Below are 24436 nucleotides of genomic sequence, written 5' to 3' on the forward strand. Positions count from 1 at the left end.
CCCTCCGCCCCGAGGGAGGGGCGGTCACGTGCCGGGGGCGTGGAGCGGCCTCTGAGGTCACATGACAGGGGCGCGGGACGGGGTTGCTGCCGCCGCCACCAAAGCTATTGCTACTCTGGGTGGGGGGTCCGGAGTCTGACTGACTGAGTGACCGACCATGGTAAGGGAGTCAGCGGCATGTATGCGCGTGCTGTGTGGCCTCTTGGCTCTGTATGAACGTTCTATTCCTTGTTTAGCTGAGGCCTGGGAGCGGGAGGGGAGAGAGTTCTATGGAACGTTGAGAGGAACGTTGGCGGTTACCATGGAAACGTGGCAGCCCCCCCCGCTGTTCCCGTCGGCCCCGCCCACACCTGAGCGGCGCGCGCGAGAGAAAGAGGGGCTCCCATTTGAGCCCCCAGCGGCTCTTCCTCCTCCTTCCACGCGCCCCGCCCCCTTTTGGCGACGTCACGGGCAGGGCGTGCGCATGCGCGGGCGTCTGAATGGGGGTCGCCCCCCATAAGAGTGTGTCAGGTGCCTAGTTTTGTTACCCTTAAAAGAGCCACCTGACGCGTCCTCCTTTTTACGAGGCATGTTCTTCACTGTCCCAAAATGTCCTCCATTTTGACCAGGTCAAAGAACAGTGGGACCAGCAGGCGTCCTCCTTTTGTCCTCCATTTCAGCCTCTTGCCCAGGAAGAGCCCCCAAAACGTCCTCCATTTAAGAAGCACTGGTTCCATAGCCTTGAGCTACATCAGTGGCCCCAAACTGTACCCTTTAAGAAATGTTGGCCTTCAGCTCCCAGAAGCCTCAGCCATGTCAGGCAATAGTGGATTCTGGGAGTTGAAGTCCAAAGTATCTTAAAAGGCGTAGTTTGGGGACCACTGCCCCATGATCCCTAGGAAATTCAAAGCCATAGCTGTGTTCAGGGTGACCAGATGTCCTAACCGCAAAGGAGGGCAAGGCACCACAAAATGCAGGACGTTCATGGAAAATGGAGGACGTTACAAAATAACTCACTAATATAAATGTAAGGTCATGCTTCGTAGTGATGCTCAAAATGGAGGACGCTTTGGAAATCCTCCTGGACAGAAAGTTCAAATGTAGGGCATGTCATGGACAAGGAAGACATCTAGTCACCCTGACTGTGTTAGTGTGGAAAATCAGTACGCAAAGGACTCTTGTAGCACCGTTGAGACTAACTGAAAGATAGAAGTTGGCAGCATGAGCTTTGGTAGACTTGAGCCTACTTCCTTAGGGGCATTTCCTCAGATGCACCCCTCAGATACGTTTCCTGAGCTACTCCCTCAGATACACCCCTGCAAAATGTTTGGCTAATGTTCGCACCCTCTTACAAAAGGAGTATCACATTTGATGATGGTGAAGTCTGATTTTTAATTTTTGAACCACACGCAATGCCACGGTCGAACACACTGAACTTTAAAAAAACTAACTTTTAACTCCAGGCATAAAATGCAAATCTAAATCGAGCAATCGAAAAAAAAAATGAGAGAAAAGAAAAGAAAGAGCGATGGCTTGTGACTCAAGGACACAAGCCACTTTTTGTCGCACCCCCTGAAATTGGAAACCCTGTTTTAATATATTGCAGCAAAATATACTTTGGGATGTAGTTAGTGGGAAAAGAGAGAACTGGAATGCAAATAGTAGCCGCAGTACTACTTCACACAACACTGAACAGCATTGGTAGGGAAAATAAAATCTGTCTTGTTTGGTGGTTTTTGTGAAGGTTGAAGTAACCCTAATTAAATAATAAAGCTGTGCTGTGGATCCACAGATACTAGGAGCGTATGTTTGCTGTCTTTATATGGTAACTAACTACTTTTTGCAGCAGTAACAGTGACTATACTACTAGTGCCCTGGTGTATTCCAGAGAAGCAGAACTGCATGATGTTTGGAGAGCTTCAAGAGCAGTAAGAGGTTGTTTAAGTAAGCAATAAAGCCTAGGGAGCATAGGTTTATCATACAACCAATAGAAGACAGGCCCTTGTGAAGGCTCCCTAAAGAGATTCAATAGCTTATATCACATGCTTTATGGAATATGCTCAAGAGCGGTCTTTTCCCCTTCCATCAGAGTTCCTAATATTTTGGGTGTATGCAAAATGTACAGACCTTTGTATTTCAGCTGCCTTTTTAAAGTTTTCAGACAGTTGAATGTAATGTTTTGTAGTGATCGAGATCTTTAGTACAGTTATTATACATAGTGTTTTTCACAATTAATATTTCCATGAAAACAAATTACATTTAAACATCGAGTTTTTTCTTTGTTAGATGGGAGGGTCTTGTACAAAAAAGTCACTTAATAAGAGTTTCAGTAACACGTTGCACTTGCAAAATCTGTAGTTCTGTACACTTGTTGATTATTTGAAGCTATTGATATTGCTCTTTTCTGGCATAGTATACATTATTCCTGAAGAAGCAAAATTAAGTGAGTTATTTAAGATATCAGGATTGGTTAATGGGGTTTTTAAGGTCAACTGATTTAAATCAGTAGTCTCTTAGTCATTTTCCTCATTTGGTGTTGCAACAGTATCTTCAAGTTTTTGCATACAGGGATTCCCTCTGATTTCACAAGCAATAGAAATCTTTAGTATATTTACTGTAGTAAGCAGAAAACTAAGTGTTCAGTGATGATTTATTAATACTGCTAACTCTGTTTTCCCATTAGAATTTCTGTGCCTTCAACAACTGTATATCAGTCAGAAGTTCTGGAGATGAAATTTACAAAGAGCTGGATTAGATCCATGTTGGCCAACCAGATGTGCATAGAAAGGTCACAAGCAGGGCCCAAGGGCAATATCTTTCTCTTGCAATATCATTCTCCAAATGATATTTGGAGGCATGCACTCTCTAAATCAGGGTTGATCAGCATGTGGCCCAAATGCTGCATGCACCCTGAGACCATTTTTCTGACTCCCAAGGCATCAACAGAAACCATACCAATAAAATTTGGCAGTAAATGATGCTATCAAATTTAGTCAACAAGCTGGGGAAATTACACATCAATTAAGCATTATACTTGCTTGAAATGGCTTGGATCAGCTGGCTACTATGTTTTGATAAACCAGAGAAACCTGTTTTTTAAAGTAAGCAAGACATCTGTTTTAAATGAGGTTTCCCCAGTTACCACTGAAATTCAGCAAGGTATGTAGCCCATGGCTGATTCTGGTGGATTACATTGCACCCCAGGCATATCAAGGTTGCCTCCTCGCTACTCTAAACCCAGGATTAGGATTCAGCTACCATGATTTATAGACATTGTTAGATTTTTTCATTCATGTATTTGTCTTTTCTCTTTTAAAGCAATCAGTGTTAATGGCCACGATCACCAAATTTTGTGGCTTCAGACTTCAGTTTAATTTTGTACTATGTGAAGAGATACTGTCCTGAAACTACTAATGTTAAATGGCTCTGCGTTCTACCTGCAGGAGAGAGGGAGAAGAACATCTTTCTGTCCTCTTTCTCTACACAGTGCATAATTATATCCACTGTTATCATGTTTCCCTTTACTTACTTTTTTTCTAAACTAAATAGTTCCAAACCTTGTAACTGTTCCTTGAAGTGGAGTTGTTTCAGCTCCCTGACCATTTGGATCGCTCTTTTATCACCATTTATTCTATCTCTGCAAAATAATTTGGGTACAGTATACTGTATCCAGAACTATGCAGAAGATTGAAAGTGCCACATCACAGTTTTGTATGAAGCCATTGGCTGCACTCCTGTTGGTGACCTATGCATGAGTGATTTGAGATTATGTGCATATATGCTTGTTTTTGGATGTTGCACAAGGATCTATGCATTAGATTCTTTCACAGTGTTCAGCCCCTGGCAGCTGTTAAGCCCCATGGGAATCGCCATGACTGCCTACTGGTGTGGTGTCAAGGGGAGAGGAGTGGTTACCAGGCAGACCCATCCTGGTTTGCAGTCAGAGAAGTGAGGTTATCCTCCTGGATCTCCAGCAACTCACTGGAGAGTGACCTGATTCTCTTACCATGGATTTGGAACTACAATAGGGTGCTGTCTGTGAAAGCCATCATAAGATCAAAGAGCACTGAAATATGTCAGTGTATCTCTTTTGACAAAACCTTGTTATTGCCATGCTCATGTTCAGTTGACAGCTGTTGAGGTGTTTTGGTTTTAATGCTAAAATTGAGTGCAACATGAATGAACCTCCCAGGATCCTTGGTTTCGAGGGCCAGGAGTTTGTTGGAGCAAATGGTTTACAGAATGGACCATTGTGCAAGTGTTTTGACAGTTTCTCCATTTGAAAAAGCAGGAGGACAGAAATAGCAATGGAGGAAGATATAGCTTACGCCAAGCTATTCTGTGATTGCCTCATTTGAGGGAGGAGGAGTGTCCTTGAATTTATGGTACTATGGGAACAGTGCCTTGGAAAGTTGCCTGTGTCCCCTCCTGAAGTCAAGTAAGGCATAGATGGCTTGGAGCTGGTTGTGTCTTTCTGTTGACTTCTTCATCTTCCTGTTTTTTGGTTCTTATTCTCCTTGCCATCGATACCACTGCCTCTGAAGTAATTACACTGGTAAAACAATAGGATCTTGGCTATGTATTTTTCCCACCATGTGTTGTGATTCTTTCCCATCCTTATCAATCTTGACTGAACAGACAAGTGTGTGTACATTCTTGGTCTGCAAACTATGATTGGGAACCATTAATTGATCCTGCTTTAAAAGAAATACAAAGTGTACTATGTAAGTTCCATCAAAAAGACAAACTGAAATGAGCTTTTAACCAAAAAAGGGACATTGTTTCATGAGGGAAGGATTGAATGAGCATAACTTCAGCTCTGATTATGTTCTGCTAAACTATAGTTGCCATGGACAAATTGGACCACATACAGGAGTGTGAGAAGGAACTATATAACACAACAATTTACAAAATCTTGTCTAATGACCCCACAGATGAATACTGGAAGGAATTACACAGACTACTCAGGAAATTTTTCATAGAAGTGTAGAACCAAATCTGAATATACACATCCCAGGAGCCTTGACCAGGCCCCCAAATACAGTACTGTATATAAATAGGGCAACCCTAGATGGTTCATCGTCTGAAGAATTGCAATACTCACAATTGGTGCCTCCGGATATATGGACAGTAATTTTAGAAGACCGTATGCCACCTACACTTCCAGCTATGTGAAGGACACTATGGACTCCCTACAGAAATTAGTGTCCATCCATAGCCTCCTGGGGAACAGGATCTTAGCCACTATGGATGTAGAATCCTTATATACCAGCATCCCACAGAGGGATGGATTACCAGCTGTTGGGAACATCATTCCAGTTGGGACTTTAGAAGACTTAGCTACAAGGTCTGCTACTTTGTTCTCACACACAACTACTTCATCTTATACCTTTAAGTAAATGGTGCTGCTGTGGGCACACACATGCCAGTATGTTCAAGGCTGACCTAAAACAACACTTCCCCAACTCCTGCATCCAAAAACCTCTCCTCTACCTGAGATACATTGATGATATCTTCATAATATGGAGTCATGGAGAGGACTTAAGATATTTCACCAGAATTTCAACAACTTCAATCTCAGCCAGAAACTATCGACAGGACAAGTTCACTTTCTGGACATCACATGTAGCTACACAATGAACGTCTAACCACCTCACTATATGGTAAATCCTCTGACCACTACATATAAAACCAGTTGGAGAACACTTCAGTCTTCCTGGAGAACACTTCAATTAACCTCAGCCTCATGAAGGCTGTCTTGGAAAGTTCATCACATCTCCTTTCTGATTCCCAGCCAGCATCGACTCTACATTCCAGTAACAACCACCACTGTTCATATGGTTTTCTCCTTACTTTGACTTTAGGCAACATCATTTCTCCTGCCTTTATTCTCCAGTGACCATTGTTAAAACTGAACTTGTCACCTCATCTCATTACCATACCAACAAGTTTTCCATTTCTGTTGCTATTCACAGACACAGCCTGCTTTTAAAGGTCTGTTCCTACACACTTCAGTCCATGCATCTGTGAAAGTAGACTTATGCTACCAATTTCTTTCTTTCTCTCAGTTAGTCTCAAAGGTGCTAAAATATTCCTTTGCAATCATATGATGTGATAGCAAATGTCCACATGTGCATGTTCAAGATGACTTTACATGTTCTTGCAGTGATGGATGCATTTGCCATTGTCTGAACTTGTAGTAGGCATCTGTGGACAATCCTGTTTTCCTGTCTTGTATATTCTTGTCCTGCATGTGGCTGTAAATGTACACTTGTAGTATCCTTACATTGGGCTAAAACACACACCGTAATATATAAACGAAGCATGTTTGTAGACGTTAATTGAATGACTTCAGTGCTATCTGACTTTTGGCACTATTTTTTTAGAATGTATTTTATGATGCATTTATTGCAAACGTATGTGCAATAATTATGGGTTGTTTTTAATAAACTTTTAATCTGCTTTTCTAAAAATGAGTCCACTTTTCAACATACTGTTTCTGTCTTTTTAAATATTTTACTCTTCTTTATGCAGCAGTTTAGGCTAGTGCACTCTTTGTTTTTAATGTTTTAAGTATGGCACCAATCATTGATGAGTTGAGGCTTGCGTGTTTTGCCTTATCAAATATAATATGGTTTTTTTGGGGGGGTATTCTATATTGTCAAAATAAAATAAATTTGCTATGGCTGTTTTCTCAGCATTTGAAATTTATGGGCTCTGCATGCCAAAACAAAGATAGGAAAACAATTGTATGATTTGGACTGAAAAGGAAGCTTCTGATTGTAGATTGTAATACAAGGGATTGTAATACAAGGAAATTGTAACCATATTCATTTAGAATTTGATGGTTTTTCTTATAGAATTCCTTTACTTAGATCAAAGTTATTTATAAAAATATACACTGTATGATGTTTTTCCATTTTGCCAGAAATGGAAGTTTGTTTTGCCTTTTATTGTCTTTATTGAGTGCTTCTGTGACTCCTTTGAAGTCTAGACACCCATTGTGCTTTTTGTTTAGACAGAATAGTTTTTGCTGGCAGAATTAGCACGTTTTATGTTATGTTATGTTATTTTTTTAAAGAGGGTTGTGTTAATATTTAAGTAGGGTCAGAATGCCTCAGGGATTCCTTTCAAAGTGCTTTGAGGCACTAAAACAGGATAGAGGTGCCCTCTCTTGACATCTTTTCCTCCACAACTCTCTTTCATGACTCTACCGGTACTTTCCTTCTAACACTCAAGTAAAATTAAAGAGTCATTTTGGATAAGGAAGATGAAAGAAAGAACTAGAAAAGAAGATATGTGAAGAAATGGGGCATGAAGCACATTAACTGCATCCTTTCTATGTGCATTTGAAGTTATTGACCAGGGGTGGATATTATCAGGACTTCCAGATACTGTTGGACTGAAATTAATGCCATACCACTATTGGCTATGCTGGTTAGTTGCTATGAATTGCAATCTATCAACATGTGGAGGGCTGCATAACACCCTCACCTGGTCTTAGCAGAGACCTCAAATGGTGAATGTCTTGAATGTCATCATGTATAATTTCTTCTTTGAGGATGGAATCCTTGTAATATTGTTGTGTAGCTGCTCGGTGCCAGGGAGCCACATTGGCCTCCCAAATGATCAGAGATGACTGAACTCTCTGAAAGAACATTTTAAAAAATGGCCCAAGACAGGGACGTAGCCAAGGTCCGGACCCCCCCCCCTTCCATTAGAAAAATGGTGTGTGCTGCTGCGCCACCGCACCCAAGCCCCATTATAATGGTGGCACTTAGTCTGGACCCCCCCCCTTCCTAAAATCCTGGCTACATCCCTGCCCAAGAGGTTCCAAAATTTTACCATGTTTTGGCCCTTTTTGGACCATTTTAGCACAGGAAAGGTCTTCTCTCCCTGCTCCTCCCATGGGAAGCAACCCAGAGGTCAAACACAATGAAATTGCCCCCATACTCTCTAGGAGGCATGAGGGGGACATGATATGTTTTCCAAAAATTTAGGCGGGATCTGGGCCCACAGAAACGGCCAGCGGACTACACTTTTCCATATCTGATGAAAGACAGTGTTTTCACCTCTACAAGAGGGCCAACTAATCCCCTAATAGTGGTCTTTTTGCTAGAATGACGAGAGGAAAAAAGTATGGATGAATAGCATTTGGCAATGTGACTAGGCAACAGGCAGTTTTTCAGATGTAGGGTTTTCAGGGTGTTCACTTTCTTTTCAAATTGGCACTTGGGCAAAACTCATTTCAAATTAGGTTTCTACGAGGCACTTTTACTGTACAGTGGGCTCAATGTATCAATGGGCTCTGGATCTGCAGGTTCAACCAACTGTGGATTCAAACTACACAACACAATGTTCAGCACAAACCCAAGTAGCCCACTACTTACTGTTTTTGAGATGCTGGAGAAAGATGTGATGATCTGTGAAATGGTGGGTATCCAAATGTAGTGCTTGGTTCTAATCCATGCCTCCTGCCATTTCACAGATCTTTTCAACTCTCTTCAGCTCGCAGATCTTCTGTCTGTTTCTGGAAGTGGGGGAGCCCAAATAATGTGCCCCTAGTCAGTGGCTGGAGCTTGCTGCCATCTCCTCTGCTGTCCTGCACCATTTTAAAAAGAAGGTATTTTAGGATCTGTGTTTTAGGATATCCATGTGGGGCCTGGAACCAACCCTTCTTGGATCCAGAGTGCCCTCTATATTATATTTGTTGTTAACTGTTGTCAACACATGGCGACCTTGTGGATGAGAAACCTCCACGACCCCCTGTTCTCCATTGCTCTGCTTAGGATCTGTAAATTCAGGCCTGTTACCTTCCCGATTGACTCTACCCATCTGGCATGCAGTCTTAATAGAGAGATGTAAAGTCCTGGTGGGGGGAAGAGGTGGGGGACTAACCACTGATTTTGGGAATCATGGCCAGAGGATGAAACATCTGAATGTTTTCCATTTTCCTTTAGCTTTTACCCTCTCTGATCTTACAGTATTTTTCTACTGTGAATAGAAAAGTATCTATGCAAGAGTTGTCTTAAGTTACTGAGATTTAAATTAGATGTCTGTGTCATTTTACATTGAAATGGTTTTGACTGAATTATTTTCTAAGGCTCCATACAGACAGAACAAAATAAAGCTGCTTCGGGTCACTTTGGAGGTATGCTATTTCAATGATGCATGAGTCCTAAGACTCCGGAAGCTGCACTAAAGCTTCACTCTAGTCTTTAGGATTGGAACATGGCTTTGGCGCGGCTTCTGGACTGTTAGGACACATGCATCATTTAAATGGCATACCTCCAAAATGACCCGAAGCAGCTTTATTTTGGCCGGTCTGTAAGGGGCCTAAGTCTCCTAAAAGGTTAGATGTGAAGTTTTATAATTAGTGTGGGTTGATAGTGCTGGTGGTATAACCTGTTTTGGTGTGAAAGTCAAGCTCAGCCTGGTCTCCTACTCCTGCACTATCTTTATTTTTACAAGGATACTGATCTCTAGTAGGATTCTGTTGTCTCCCATTATTTCAACTTCCTTTTCCCTGCAGAAAAGTTTAGTTGAAAGTTTAGCTATAACATAATTTCTATTTTTGAACCTAGAAACATAGGCTAAGACGTACTTGTTAAGACAGGCTTTTAAAACAAAGTTTTTAAAGCATGGGCTGCTGTTGTATTGTATTAAAGTCTTTTTAACATTTTTATTTTTTAATTGTATTTTATTCTTTTAATATGTAACTTGTTTTAATATTGTAATAATTTAATTCTGTTTCTATTTTGTACGTTTTTAATTGTACTTTTTTTAAATGTTGTGAGCTATCCTGAGTCCCACTTTTGGGAAAAGAGCAGGATATTATTATTATTATTATTATTATTATTATTATTATTATTATTATTTTCATTTATTAGCCAGCATAGTAAAAACAAACAAACATATATTACAAGACAGGCAACCGGGTATAATATACACATTTTAAAACCACTTCATCCACCATAAGAGGAAGTTGTGGGAAAACAAATAATCAAATATTTAACAACATTATTTTGCTACACATCTACAGCAATCGATAGCAGCTGCACAAAATCTAGGCACTTTGGCAGCTAGCTGCTCATTTAAATCTGAGAGAAGATATTCTACATAGAATTTATCTTGTCTGTCTGGGAATCTTTGACTAAGAGGAGTTATAAGTGAGGCTATGATGTTCTTATAAAAAGAGCAGTAAAGTAGAACATGACAAACTGACTCTACTTCATCTAAACCACAAGGGCAAATCCGTTCAGTATGGGATCTTGTTATTATTATTATTTGTAATAAACCATAGAGCTTTCTCCTAATTACTTAATTCTGAAACGTGATAATACTCTGTGGCTGTAATATTATTCTGTTTACTTCCTGTTTATCTAAATTAATATGCTTTTTATTGCAGAGTTTTCTTGGAGGTTTGTTTGGTCCCATTTGTGAGATTGATGTTGTTCTTAATGATGCAGAATCACGAAAAACAGCTGAAATCAAAACAGAGGATGGCAAAACAGAAAAACATTATCTATTCTATGATGGTGAATCTGTTTCAGGAAAGGTAAACTCACTTTCCCCTCTTCCAGAATCTCCTTTAGAAAACTGAATACCCAGAGATACGTATATACTAATGAGGTAATAGTTGTTATTTGGTACATTCATTTAATCCGATCCCACAGTAGAAACTAAGCTCGGTTACAAATAATAAATTTGATTATTTAGAAGGGATCTGCAATGGCCAAAGGAGCTTTTGGTAACTTGTTGCCCTACAGATATTTTAAGCTTCAGCTTCCATCAGTCCCAACAAGCATGGGCCATGCTGGGAGTTTTAAATGCAGAGATCTGAAGGTTTCCATGCTGGTAAAGGCTGGGCTAAAGAATGATCACAACCTGAAGTGAAAGATTATCGTCTGTGTCCTTTATTATTTGTTCCCAGACCCAGAACTAGTTCTGAAGCTGTAGGCTTCTGTTTTCTGTTTTGTCATCAGAATAAAGCAGTCTTCAGAATAAGATGCATTAAAGAAGGGGATGTTCACTATTAATTTTACTAAAATGTATTCATGTAATTGAAATGAGACATTTTCTCAGATTGTTAGGGCCTCAGTATTGGAAGGCACACTGTTTTGCAGGAACTATAAACATTCTGTCTCTCTTTCCTTATATGAGATTTGGTGGAAAGAGCTTCTGGGTGGCTTTTTCTTCAAGTTGTGATGAGTGTTTTAAGGAGTGAGGTGCAGTAACTAAAGCTGGTCCTGTAGTTGAGTTCAGACATGTACAAATAGCATGTACATAAGAATCAGAAATGCTCCATTTTCTTCCATATGAAGGATTAATTTGTTCTTGGTGTGTGGGCATGTCCTAACTCATAGAATGGAAAAGTAAGTCTTTTCTTTGGCACTGAATCTCGGGAGCTGTCCTACTATTTGTTAGCTCTTATTACTGCTTTCAGGTATTGGGAAAAAGGGGAGGTGAGAGATATTTGTGTTTGTCACAGTCATTCACTCTCAAATGTCTGTCTCTTCCTATTTCTCTTGTTTATCTCAATTCTCACAATTCATTGCTAAATAGCTACTTCACCAGTTTCTCTTCCCACAGTCATGAGCTACTTATGTCTTTTTTTTTTTTTAGATTTGTAAATGATTGCATAATAAAGAATTGGGTGTTTGAGGGAAAGAATTGGTCTTGAACTGCAAATTGCCCAGTTTTAACTGCAAAAGAGTTTTGATTCAGAGTAGGAAGACATCAAAAGGTCACATAGTCCAGCACTTTAACATGGGGTAGGAGCACACAGAGAATAGTAGCCCTGCTTTAAAAACAAAACAAAACAGTTTTCATCTACTGCATCTGTCTCAATTTATACTGCTGTTTTTGTGGTTTTTTTCCTGTAGGCTTTTTACATGTTTTAAATTGTTGTAAGCTGCACAGATTGTCAAACATGCCAGACAAGAGGGATATACAAATAATTTTAATAAGTAATCTCAGTTGAGTCCTTGTAATGAAAATGAATCTGTGCATTTATGCAGAGGGGAAGGACTGTTTCAATAGGTTCTTGTTTTTTGCAGGTGAACATAGTCTTTAAACAACATGGAAAGAGGCTAGAACACCAAGGAATCAGAATTGAATTTGTAGGACAAATCGGTGAGTTAGAAAATTTCCACTGATTTGTGTAACTATCAAGTGTTTATAAGCTTAATACACAGAAGTCAGTATCTGGACTGGTCAGAAGTACAGGTAGTTAATATGTTAAATGTGTCTGCTTAAAGATAAATAGCACTGAAGATGAAGAACTTGAATAGAATCATTTTTCTGTATTGTGTTCTGTCAGGCAGCAGTTACACAAATAAAGTACATCTTTGCATTATGTAAAACTAGGGATATTTGCTGTATTGGTTCTGGAGAATGACATGCAGTAGGAACTGTATGATTTTCCTGCATTTCCTCAATTATTGTTTTGTTGTTCTTAGAAGAAGAGCTTTTAAAAGATTGTACATTTTGTTTCATCTGTTGGAAGTTCAGCAAAATGTATCCCTGGTTACACTATGGAAAATGTAAAATTCCATATATTTTTTAAAACGGGTCCGCTATATTATCCTTGCTTGTTCACATTTATTGCATAAAGATGCTTGTTAGTCAAAGTGTCTGTATTGGGATAAAAGAAGGTGGGCTGTTGTGCAGCACAATAAACAAAACAGTTATTTAAAAATTACTCTAGGATTTTTGCAAGGCACCTAATTATCATACTGAAAGAGTAAATTTATTCCTTATTCTTTATTTTTACATGTGACTTCAAGATTCTTATTATGGTTCACTATTTGTGCCCACCTGTTCTTACCCATTACCTCCAGCATTCCAAATGCTGGCCATTAAAAACTGTTGTATATTCTACAGGAAAACTTTTGTTATACTTGCTTTCCAATTGCTTTCTGATTGTATTCCTTCATTCCTCAGAACTTTTCAACGACAAGAGCAATACTCATGAATTTGTAAATCTAGTGAAGGAATTGGCCTTACCTGGTGAATTAACACAAAGTAGAAGTTATGACTTCGAATTTATGCAAGTTGAGAAGCCATATGAATCCTACATTGGTGCTAATGTCAGATTGAGGTATGAAAACTGAAAAGCACATTTCCCCCCTGCATCTGTAATTACAGCAGTCTGACTGGCTTACCTGTAATGGGATACTGGTATACATTTCAAAAAAAGTTACTAGAAGTGTCTTTCAACTTGTGAAAGGTGTATTTGATTCAAGGAAGACCCATACAAAAAAAGAGAGAGGGAATTTTTGCTGGATCCCCCATAGCATCTTGTACTTCTTGAAAACCTGCTCCTGAGTACTTGGGACTATAAGAGGGAAGAAGTTATTAGTATAAATGTCTGTCAGAGTAACTTTTAGTGATTAAAATAACACTTCAACACAATATTTTTTATTTGTAGAAATAGAAAAAAACTAAACAAGATATAGCAAACAGAAAATAAAAATAAAAGTCTTAGAAGAATAGAGTGATCATCCTTTCTGTACTATAAATGAACATGGGGTACAGATGGCAGAAAAGGGGCGGTTTGCAGCTGCCCCTTTTCTTGCCGGGTTGGAGGCAGGGCAGCCTCACTGGCAGTTCCTGTGGCTCCAACTTTTCCAGGCCATGGGGAAGTGACAAAACACCCGACAGGCGCAGCTTGGCCCCCTTCTTCCTGGCTTCATTCCCACGGCTATCTAGTTGCTGTGGGAATTATGTGCCCTCCCAGAAGGAGTTCCGTTTCAGAGCTCCTTCTCACGCTGCAAATAGGGTGCCCTAAGTGCCCTCCAGCGGTGCGATGATATCAGGCATGCGCAAGTCCATTTGGACATGGCACACAAGTGACGGCATCGTCGCGTGCTGTATATGGATGTTGCCATGACAAGATGGCGCCCTCCATATATAGTAGGGCTAGGGAGTGTGTGGTTGCTGCGCCAGCACGGCACTTCCATGTCATCTGTACTGGGCCTATATTTTCAATTACCATAAATGATAGCATTAAAAATCCACAGGTGATAATGTATTCTTTCCAACACTTCTGAAACACTGAAAATTTTAATTTGGCTGTATCTTGTTATAAAAGCAAGAAACTGAGGTTGATCTTGAGGCTGCTTCACAAAGTATGAATCTTGAGTATGGTTCCAAAATTTCTTCTACCCTTTCCTTAGATTTTTTTAAAAATGTGTGTTTGTATGTGCCTGGGCACCCATGAACTTCATAAAAATTTCTTAGGAATAATGAAAAGTGGTTTTTCCAGTTCCTCCCTCAGAAATATAGCTTACAGCGCCTGGTATTCATTGTGGTTTCCCATCCAAGTACTAACTAGGGCTGACTCCTTTAAGTTTCCAAGATCTGACAAGATCTGATGACTTTAAAGTATTTAGTTTACAGCAAAGCAATGTTACAGATAAAATTACTGTTACATTTTTAGAAGCTGGAATAGGTTTCTTCCTTGCTTTGGATAGGATGGCTAGTTTCTATGAATTTTATGGCCCTTTGTAACACAAGTACTATAGAATTGTGAGCTGATTAATTAGAAGAGCTCTGCTAATGCATTAACCTTGATACTGTATAATCTTCTGGTTTTATCTGATTTGGTAAAGAAAGCCAAAAACCTAGTCCTAAATATGTGAAAATAAGTGTACAGTATCTTCACTAATGTCATTCTTTTCCAGGTATTTCCTTAAGGTAACAATAGTAAGAAGATTGTCAGACCTGGTAAAAGAATATGACCTTATTGTTCACCAACTTGCAACATACCCAGATGTTAACAACTCTATTAAAATGGAAGTAGGCATTGAAGATTGTCTGCATATAGAATTTGAATACAACAAATCCAAGTATGTATGTCTCTGAATAAGCCAAACACAAGAACACTTGACTTTGAAAAATGCAATCATGAAAACTAGAGAGTGCATAACAGTGATAAACAAAAGATTGCTTTTAGATTATTAATCGGGATGCGGGTTTTCCATCCAAAGTTGTCATTCCTTTTGTCTTGAAGCAAAAGCTCATGTAGCTTTTCTAGTTTCTCAGTTGTCCCGAATAAAGTCTTATCTACACATGCTGAAGCATGAGTAACATGGATGTCAGATTCTCAGCTGGATTGAATTTTAATGTTTCCTATGTGTAAAAAAATCCTAATTAGAATACCAGTTAAAAGTATCTCAGCAAAAAGTAGACTGTGCTAGCATCTTTCTCCCCAGTGTGCTAGTTTCTTATTTGTAGGCATATTCACTCGAGGAGCATTCAGAGACTTTATTTCCTAATACATAATGAAGTATTAGAGTCCTCTATGTTAGCTCAGGTTGCTCTCACCCTATCTGCTGCACTTCTGAACAGGTTTGCAGTTTAGGGATAATCTGGGGCTGGCTTTGCTCTTGAAAGCAAGGTGATGACCTGTGGTAAGAAAGGAATAGTCTGGCCCCCCCATGCGTTGAGAAGAAGGATTTGACCAGAGTTGCACATACTTTATTACATCAGGGTTAGATTACCATAGTGAAATCTGTGTGGGTCTACCCTTGAAGAATGTTTAGAGCTTTCAGGTAACTGCTTGTATAAAAAGCTGTGGCTAAAATTTTGATCATGACCAGTTCTATTTTAGATTATTTGATTTAGTTATTGTACCAGCTTCTTTGGTTCCTTGTCTGTTTCTCACCTTAGTTTTAAAGTGTTGGTCATTGCTTCTAAAACTCTTAATAAATTACAAAAAGTGTATTTAAAGAACCACCTATGTCTACAATTTTACCTGCCTGCTCAGATAATTGGAAGAGATAATGTGCTGTGTCTCACCACTATTGCAGAATATGTCCAAGAAGGCCTCAGTAGGTTTACCTAGACTCTGGAACTTCTTGCTTTAGGAGGGGAAGTTGGTTTCTGTCAAAAAAGTAAGATACAGGCGTGGACAAGGAGTGGGGAAAGTGTACCCCATGAGCTGCATGTGGCACCCCGGGCTAATTCTTCTGGCTCTCAAGGGTCAATTTTTTAAAAAAAGGTTCTGGGCTTTTTTTTTAACCCCGAAATGCCTTTTATGGGATGGAGCATTCTAGTTTGTGCTTTCTAGTGTTTTTGTGCCTTCCATGCAAAGGTTTCTTTTTACCAATGAACTAACTTACCAATGTGAAGTCAAAGGCTTTCATCGTTGGCATCTGGCATCCATAGTTTTTTGTGGGTTTTTCGGCCTATGTGGCTTCTTCTTCTTAGAACATGGCCACATAGCCCCAAAAACCCACACAAAATAACTAACTTACCCATAAGTTAATTTCCTATTGGAAAGGAAAGTCCCCTCTTGGGCCTAAAATATCTCAGAGAGGGCAAAAGTGTAGTGGAAATCCCTCCCTATGGTATTTGGGAGTAACAAGTTGTGGGTTTTGTTTTGTTTTGTTTTGCAAGAGGGGTGGTGTGGACCTCCAGGATCCCCTGAGGAGGCTAGTGTGGCTCCTGAAGCCATGTTACTTGCCTACTTTTGCTGTAGACTTGTGTCATCTTCTAGCAAGTGGGCTTGTGCACCAGATGAGTAAGAAGCAGAGAGGGATCCACCACCTGATGTCTGAAGGCAAGAGTACTTGCCTATTGAGTGATTTTGTAAAAAATGTATATGATCACTTCCAGCGTCTATCTTTTTGCATAATATTTGGAGATCCTTATTAGGGAATAAAACTTTTTGTAGCTGAACTTTTTCAATAATGGCACTATTCATGAGTCAAACAAATAACCCACTTCGGTAGCAAATATTGCTAAAAAACAAAAATATAATTTTGTGTACACATAGCCTACAAATTCAACATTTTTATATGCTCTCTTCCTTTGTATTAAGGTATCATTTAAAGGATGTGATTGTTGGAAAAATTTACTTCCTTTTAGTAAGAATAAAAATCCAGCACATGGAATTACAACTGATCAAAAAGGAAATCACTGGAATTGGTAAGAAAAAAGAAGGGTGTTATTATAAGGAATAATTTTATTTACATGCAGTCCAACTCTGGCTTTTTCTGATAGATTCGCTCCCATTCTGTAATGCATGTATTATAGAATTGTTTGTGCTTTCTTGTTGGTCTCTGACACGTAACTGTAGTGTTGTTAACTGTAAGAAGTAACATGTTATTAAATATAACAGTCTGCAAAAATAACTTGGTAGAAGTGTTGGGTTGAATCCAGCTTTAAACATAAAAGGACTGGGCTGACAGAAGCATACTCCCCCACTCTTCTCTTCTCTGAACATGCTACAAAAAGGGTTTGGGACATTTAGAAAAATACAGAGTATCATTTGTGGATATAGGGGAAGTGCCTCCCGAATAATTGTGTTCAGCTATAAATGGGAAATTGGAAATAAATAAATTTAGTAAAATACAGATAAACAGTCTGATAATTGTTTAACTAGGACCCAGTACTACAACAGAGACGGAAACAATTGCAAAGTATGAAATAATGGATGGTGCACCAGTTAAAGGTGAGTGACTGCATGTTAAAATCATGAGACTAATTTTATATTGCATGTCGGCTGTTTCTTTAGAAGAAATGTCCTTCTGTAATCTAGAATGGAATTTTTTAAAAGTCTAAACTTGTGCATATAAAAGATCTAAAGCACTAAGTAGTTTGTTCTTCAGTGAACAAGAGGATCCTAATTAGATGTTAATTCCTTTGCACGCAAGGTCTTCGGTTCTGAGCCTGCAGGTGCAGATGTACCTGTCAAGACCTGCCCTCGCCTCTGCATGAGGAAATGAAAAAACAGACAACTCTTTTTCTGCTTTTGTTCACGTCCTGCTGGCTACATGTCTTTCTGGATAGCATGTGTCATGTCCCCAATCCCCTCATATGATGTCAAAGGAAGGGCCAAGAGACAAAGGAGTGTGTGAAATACTGAGTTACTTGTCCTCCTCCCCCTGTGATGACACAGGTTTGTGCTCTGCCTCATCATCCAGATGGAGACATATATGTTCATACATTGAGCTCAGATATTTTGTTTCTGTCTTGGAGGCTGCTCTCACAGAAACTCCAAATCCCTTTTTAGACTTATGTGCATTCAAAATTGTGTGTTGAGACCTAGTATAGCTGGCTGAAAGAGAAATTCCTTCTCTTTGTCTTAAAGGCTGTCTTATACCAGGCCAACATACTGCTTTTTGAAATTTGCAGACCTCTTGAGAATTTTACAGGTACACCATTTGTGAATATATTGTACAACGTCCAACTTGTGTGTCAGCACAACATGCTTAATAGTAGTTAATCTTAAGTGCTGCCAAAGCCTTTCCCAAAATTCATCTTGTACTGGATGGGGTTACACTCCCGCTCCACAGCAGGTTGCTGTGGAGTCAGTGTGGCATAGTGGTTTGAGCACTGGACTATGACTCTGGAGACCAGGATTTGATTCCTGCTTGGCCATGAAACCCACTGGGTGACCTTGGGCAAGTCACATGCTCTCAGCCTCAGAGAACGTCAATGCCAAGCCTCCTCTGAACAAATCTTGCCAAGAAAACCCCATGATAGGTTTGTCCTAGGGTTGCAGTAAGTTGGAAATGAGTTGAAGGCACACAACTACAACAAGGGTGGCAGTACTCATGGATTCAGCCCTGAGCCTGGAGGCCTATGTTTCAGCAGTGGCTAGGGCTGCATTGCCGCAATTAAAGAGACGTATGACTCATTCCTGGAGACGTCAGATTTGGTTGTAGTAACACATGGTTTGATTACAATCCATATGAGTTACTGAAATGCACTCTACCTGGGACTGCTTTTGCAAATGTAGGGAAATTTGAGCAGGTCCTGCTGAATGGGGTTAGTTATAGAGAACATATAAGCCTCATTTTGAAATAGCTCTACTGGCTGCTGTTACCCTTTTTGGGCAGCATTTAAAGAAGTAATTATGACCTATATAGACCCATAGGGCTTGAGTCCACACTATTCCAAAGACTATACTTGTCTGTAGAGTCTGCCCAAAGCTTAACATCACCCTCACAGTTCATTTGGTGCGGAAATGGCAGAAAACCTTGATGGCTGTCCTAGGCTATGAAATTCCCTCTCACAGGGGCTAGTTTGGCCCTCCTCTGCTCACTCTCTCTCTCTTTTTTTACAGTAGGCAAATTCATTTTTATTCAGAGGCCTTATTTAGGCCTTTGATTTTTCTTTTTGTTGTTTCAGATGATGTTTTAGATTGGGTGTGCTGTAATGTTTTAAAAACAGATTGCCTATTTAATGGTTTTTATATGTATGTGCTATGCATTGTTTTAGTTGTGCTTTGTTTGTCATTTTATATTGAGTCAAAGGTGGGATATAGATCAGATGAATAAGTAAATAGTGGTAATATTCTAAGCTATTCTATTTTTTGCCAACAAAACTAACCATGGCTTCTGTTATTTAAGGTGAATCTATTCCCATAAGACTCTTTTTGGCTGGCTATGATCCTACTCCTACAATGAGGGATGTAAATAAAAAGTTCTCAGTAAGATACTTCTTGAATCTAGTGTTAGTTGATGAAGAGGACAGACGGTACTTCAAGCAACAGGTACATTCTGTAAACTATAGTGTTTATTATTTTATTTATTAAATAAACCTTTATTAAGAAAATATATAAAAGAACATTAAAAGACATAGCTGCAGAACTGCAAACTCTTCAATATTATTATTATTATTATTATTATTATTATTATTATTAACCTTTATTTATAAAGCGCTGTAAATTTACACAGCGCTGTACATACAATATTCTACAAAGAATAGTCTTTCCCCCATCCCTCAAAAGTTCACCCCAATATACAAATTTCTTGTCATATAGTCAATATCTTCTACAACTTATTATATACAGCAGTGATGGTGAACCTTTTAGAGGCTGAGTGCCCAAAGTGCAACCCAAAACCCACTTATTTATTGCAAAGTGCCATGTCCCTCTGGCTTTCTAGTAACAAACTCTGGCGACGGCACATGTGCCCACAGAGAGGGCTCTGAGTGCCACCTCTGGCCTGCATGCCATAGGTTCGCCATCACTGATATACAGTATTCCTCTTTTCATTTCTTTTAACATCCTCATCTTATTTTCTAAATAAATGCTTTTTATTCTTTCTATTAGATAAGTGTGTAATACTCTAATAGTATGATTACTTAATCACAAAATAAATACCCTGAACATAAAAGAGGAAACCACATTGCACCTGAAGTTAAAGTGATTATTATAACACATAACTAGTGGGCTAAACACAATTTGAACATCTATAGCTATAGAAACAATAATGTTTTAATGAGATAGTTTAATCCCTTTTACCTTTTCTGTTACATTGGAAGTAATGAAAACAATAACTAATGTAATAATAATAATAATATTTCGTAGGATACTAAACAATAAAACAGATTATATTAAAACAATCAAATCAGAATGTCAGCAGTAGAAACTTCTCAGTGCATTATGTAAACAAAAATCATTTGTTCATAAAATTAGCTTTGTGAATTACAGTAATGACTTCTTTGACTCATGATTCTGAAGAAACCAGGACTGCAATACGTAGGCGAATTCGTAGTACAGAAATAGTGCAGTTTGACACCTCTTTAACTGCCAAGTCTCCATGCTGTGGAATTCTGGAAATTGTAGTTTGTTGTGACACCAGAGCTCTCTGAAAGAGATGACTAAATGTCCCACAAAACTACAATCCCCAGAATTCCATAGAATGGATCCATAGCAGTTAAAGTGGTAACAAACTGGATTATTTTTGCAGTGTGGATGCAGCCTAAGAAACCTTTTACATCTGGCTTATCTGTCTAGTGCAGTGCTCCCCAAACTGTGCTCTTTAAGTGATTTTGGACTTCAGCTTCCAGAATCCCAGACTATTGGCCAACATGGCTGAGGCTTCTGGGAGCTGAAGTCCACAATCTCTTAATGGGCACAGTTTGGGGACCACTGCTCTAGTGTGTCATCCAAACCTTTGTTCAGTTTGTTGCTCCCTTGATAACACAAGATTATAAACTAGGACTTTTTTCTGAGTTACAGTTCCTGGTTTGTTTCATTAGATGTGTTTACAGGAGGAGCCAAACAAGTGTGACTATACTGGATGCCAAGTTCTCTAGGTTTCTAGCTTACCAAACTGTCCAGAGTTGAAACAAGGCTGGTCTCATTGGGGCAGGAGTTGCCTTTGCTCACCCTGCTGAAAACAAATGAATATTTGGTTATGAAGTTTAAAAAAAATATCTATGGATGTTTTAGAAAGTTTTACATTCTGTCCCATTCCCACAGCTGTGCGAATATGCTTAATAATCTGAGGCTTTAATATCGTTGTCATTATAATTGAGAAAGTGCACTGATATCCATGAAAGTTTATGCTAAAATATAATCCAGTTACTCCTAAAAGTGTTGCTAGCTTCTGTTTTTCTCCGACTCTTTTATTCCTTTGTATGCTGCAACAGATTAAAATGAAAACTATTAAGTGTCAGTTGATTTTAGATATGTTGAACAGAAAATTATCCTTTTCCTAATATTGAAACAATTCTGTAAGCTTACTGGTTAACGTAGATACTAAATAGTATATGATTTCTTAGACTGCTTAAGTGTAGTATTACGTTTTAATTCTGTGTACCAGTATGTATGTTCTGCCTTCTATCTGATGTTATGATTATAATTTACTGAGTTTTATGCACCTTAACTTAATGTGAGAGAATAGTTTTGTACATTTGCTTGCCACCTTGGATATATTTTATAGTAAAGTAGGATAAAAATGTTGCAAAGGAAATAAACTCTGCTGTATTTTATTAGAGATGACTTATGAAAAGAACTCAGTTTTTAGTTCAGCTGCTTAGGTCTGTAACACATTGATCTGTTCAGCTATCAAATTTCTAAATTGTGTATTTTATCCTATTGTTAATCAGGAGATCATTCTTTGGAGAAAAGCTCCCGAGAAACTGCGGAAACAAAGAACTAACTTCCACCAGCGATTTGAAAGTCCAGAACCACAAGCATCCGCAGAGCAGCCTGAAATGTGAACAAGGTTTAGGGAGTGAAAGAACTGTTGATAGAATCAGCAGGTTAAAGGTGGCAACAGGCTGTAGGGAAGAAGACCAAAACTCACATTACCAACAGTCTTCCTCATCTTACAGTGCTGCATTTCCCACACTACTAAAACATTCTTCAAGTAAACATTCAAGTGTGTACATACATTTAAAATAAGTGCTTTCTCAAACACTGGAACTTTCTTAAGCTATTTTATACTGCACATTTTACTTTTGTCTGGTGTGATGCACTCAGATATGCATAAAGCTTAAAAAAAGTCTAGTTATACGTTTCCATGCATGTAGGCTGGTGCGTTTAAGTTTTGCTAATCATTGATGGTAAACTAAAGCATTTCCTCTTCTATGCCATATTTCATATCATACATATTTCCTCAATGTCGGTTACCTGTACCCTTGAAATTGTAATAAAATATGTTGCCCTAAAATGATACATTCAGGTTTAAAATAGGATTTTGCCCTGAAAGTACATCCCTTTACGACAGGGAAGTAAGTAAGATGTACAAAAAATTATGTGCTTAGGATAGGCCTAAGACTATATCATGGTCTCAAACTTTTGCGTCTTTTGAGAAATATGTATAAACAAGCACTGTTCTAAAATTGCTTTATAAGAGGGGTGACTACTCTTTTTCTTTTTTAGCATTTTCTTTCTTAGCATTTCAGTCCTAATGAGTCTGTTACCAGGTTCTAACACACTTGAAGCTCATGTGCTCTATGCTAAAAGATGGAATTCTTGTGGACTGCCCTGTTTCAGTGAATGGGACATGTACATGAAAGAAACCGTGTTTTAATACAGGTTTTATTGGTTACACTGGGTCACATACACACAAGTTCATTCTTTTTGCACTCATATTTCACCCTTTCACCATATTCCAAACATGCCCAGATATTGAAAAAACATCCTCATTTTCTGCTCTGACCTTATATAAGGAAACTTGGACTATATGGATGGAAACCATCTGAATTCCGTATAGGTATTGTATGTCTGTGTGGTGAAATATCTGATTTTTTTTTTAATTTTTATAAATGCATCAGGTGAATTTTAGCATCTTTGGAAAACCTCAACCTGTCCACAATTAAGCATGTAGTCCTCAAACACACTGCCTGTTTTGGGCACAACATGGAACCTGCTGAATAGAAGGCTACTCACCTTTATAGTTCACTTGGCCTATTTACCAAGAATGTTTCTAAACTTCAGTGCAAGTGTTATTGGTTACCTTACTTTATGAGTAAGCAAAATTACTAAATTGTACGTCTGCAAGAACTGTTTTATTACTATGGCACTTTGATAAAACAGTCAAAGATGCTGCGTGCTGGGATATTTCTCTTCATATGGATGCCTGTGACTGAGAGAACTTAATTCCTTCATGTAAGTGCCTGTTCAGAATTTCAAACAAACAAAAAATGCCAAATATTTTCATGTACACTTGCATATAGCGATCTGAAAACTATTCCAAGAAATTTTGAAGACTGATTGTATTTAACCAGCCTCAAATTGTGCATCTATGTATAATAGACATAATGAACTGCTATTTGAATTATTAAAAATAGCTGTATTCTCACTAAAACATTTTTGTTTGTCTTTATTTGAAGGTGGTGCCTGTCAATCTGGGTTAATAATGTAGATTAAGTAGACATCTTGAAGTCAGACTAAGATCGTCCTAATTCATGGGGTTTGCTTGGCAAGATTTTTTCATGGGAGGGGGCTTGCCTTTGCCTTCCTTTGAGGCTGAGAGAGTGTGATTGCCCAAGGTCACCCAATGACTTTCCATGGCCGACTGGCCGACTGGGGATTCAAACCCTGGTCATACAAGTTGTAGTCCAGTACTCAAAGCACTACACCATGCTGGCTCATCTTTGTTTTATTCAAGTAGTGCAGTGGGGTGAGGAAATGCCCAGTTTTCACTTCAGTGAGGATGGGTTACAGTCAGGACAGGACAAAGGGATATTGTAGTACCTTTGAAGCTAAGAGAACAAAAGAAGTTGGTAGCATTAGTTGTGGTTGGTGTGCCTTCAAGATGTTTCCAACATAGGGTGGTCTTAAGGTGACCCTTTTGTGGGGCTTTCTTGGCAAAATTTCTTCATAGGAGTTTTACCATTGCCTTCCCCTGAGGCTGAGAGCATGTGATTTGCCTAGTGGTTTTCATGGCCAAACTGAGAATCAAAACCTGGTTTCCAGAGTTGTACTCAAACCACTATGCCATGCTGGCTCTGTCAGCATAAGCGTATGTTACCAACTTATTTCTTTTGTAGAAATAATGCAGTCTAACACCAGTTTAACTGCCATAGTTCCTTCCTATAGAATTCTGAGGTTTGTAATGTTATGAGGCCCCAGACCTCTGTAGCAGAAAAGGCTAAAGAGCTTGTAAAAGTACACACTCCAGGATTCATCGGTTGGAGCTACAGCACTTTGAAGTGGTGTCAGACGGCATTATTCCTACAGTGTAGATGTACCCTCAGCTAGTCT

The 24436-nt window shown here is 38.9% G+C and overlaps 1 protein-coding gene across 1 annotated transcript; it reads left to right on the forward strand.

The window, feature by feature from the left end:
• The first annotated feature begins 45 nt into the window (after window positions 1-45).
• VPS26A (VPS26, retromer complex component A) lies at window positions 46-23537 on the forward strand. Its single transcript, XM_042458350.1, is given in 11 exon segments — window positions 46-160; window positions 10388-10537; window positions 12039-12114; window positions 12925-13081; window positions 14667-14831; window positions 16808-16914; window positions 17372-17440; window positions 19344-19486; window positions 21832-21870; window positions 21872-21991; window positions 21993-23537. Coding segments are annotated over 11 exon segments (1119 nt in total). The 5' UTR covers window positions 46-157; the 3' UTR covers window positions 22083-23537.
• Window positions 23538-24436: the final 899 nt, after the last annotated feature.

This window comes from Sceloporus undulatus, chromosome 3 (genome assembly GCF_019175285.1).
Source record: "Sceloporus undulatus isolate JIND9_A2432 ecotype Alabama chromosome 3, SceUnd_v1.1, whole genome shotgun sequence".
NCBI classification, from domain to species: domain Eukaryota; kingdom Metazoa; phylum Chordata; class Lepidosauria; order Squamata; family Phrynosomatidae; genus Sceloporus; species Sceloporus undulatus.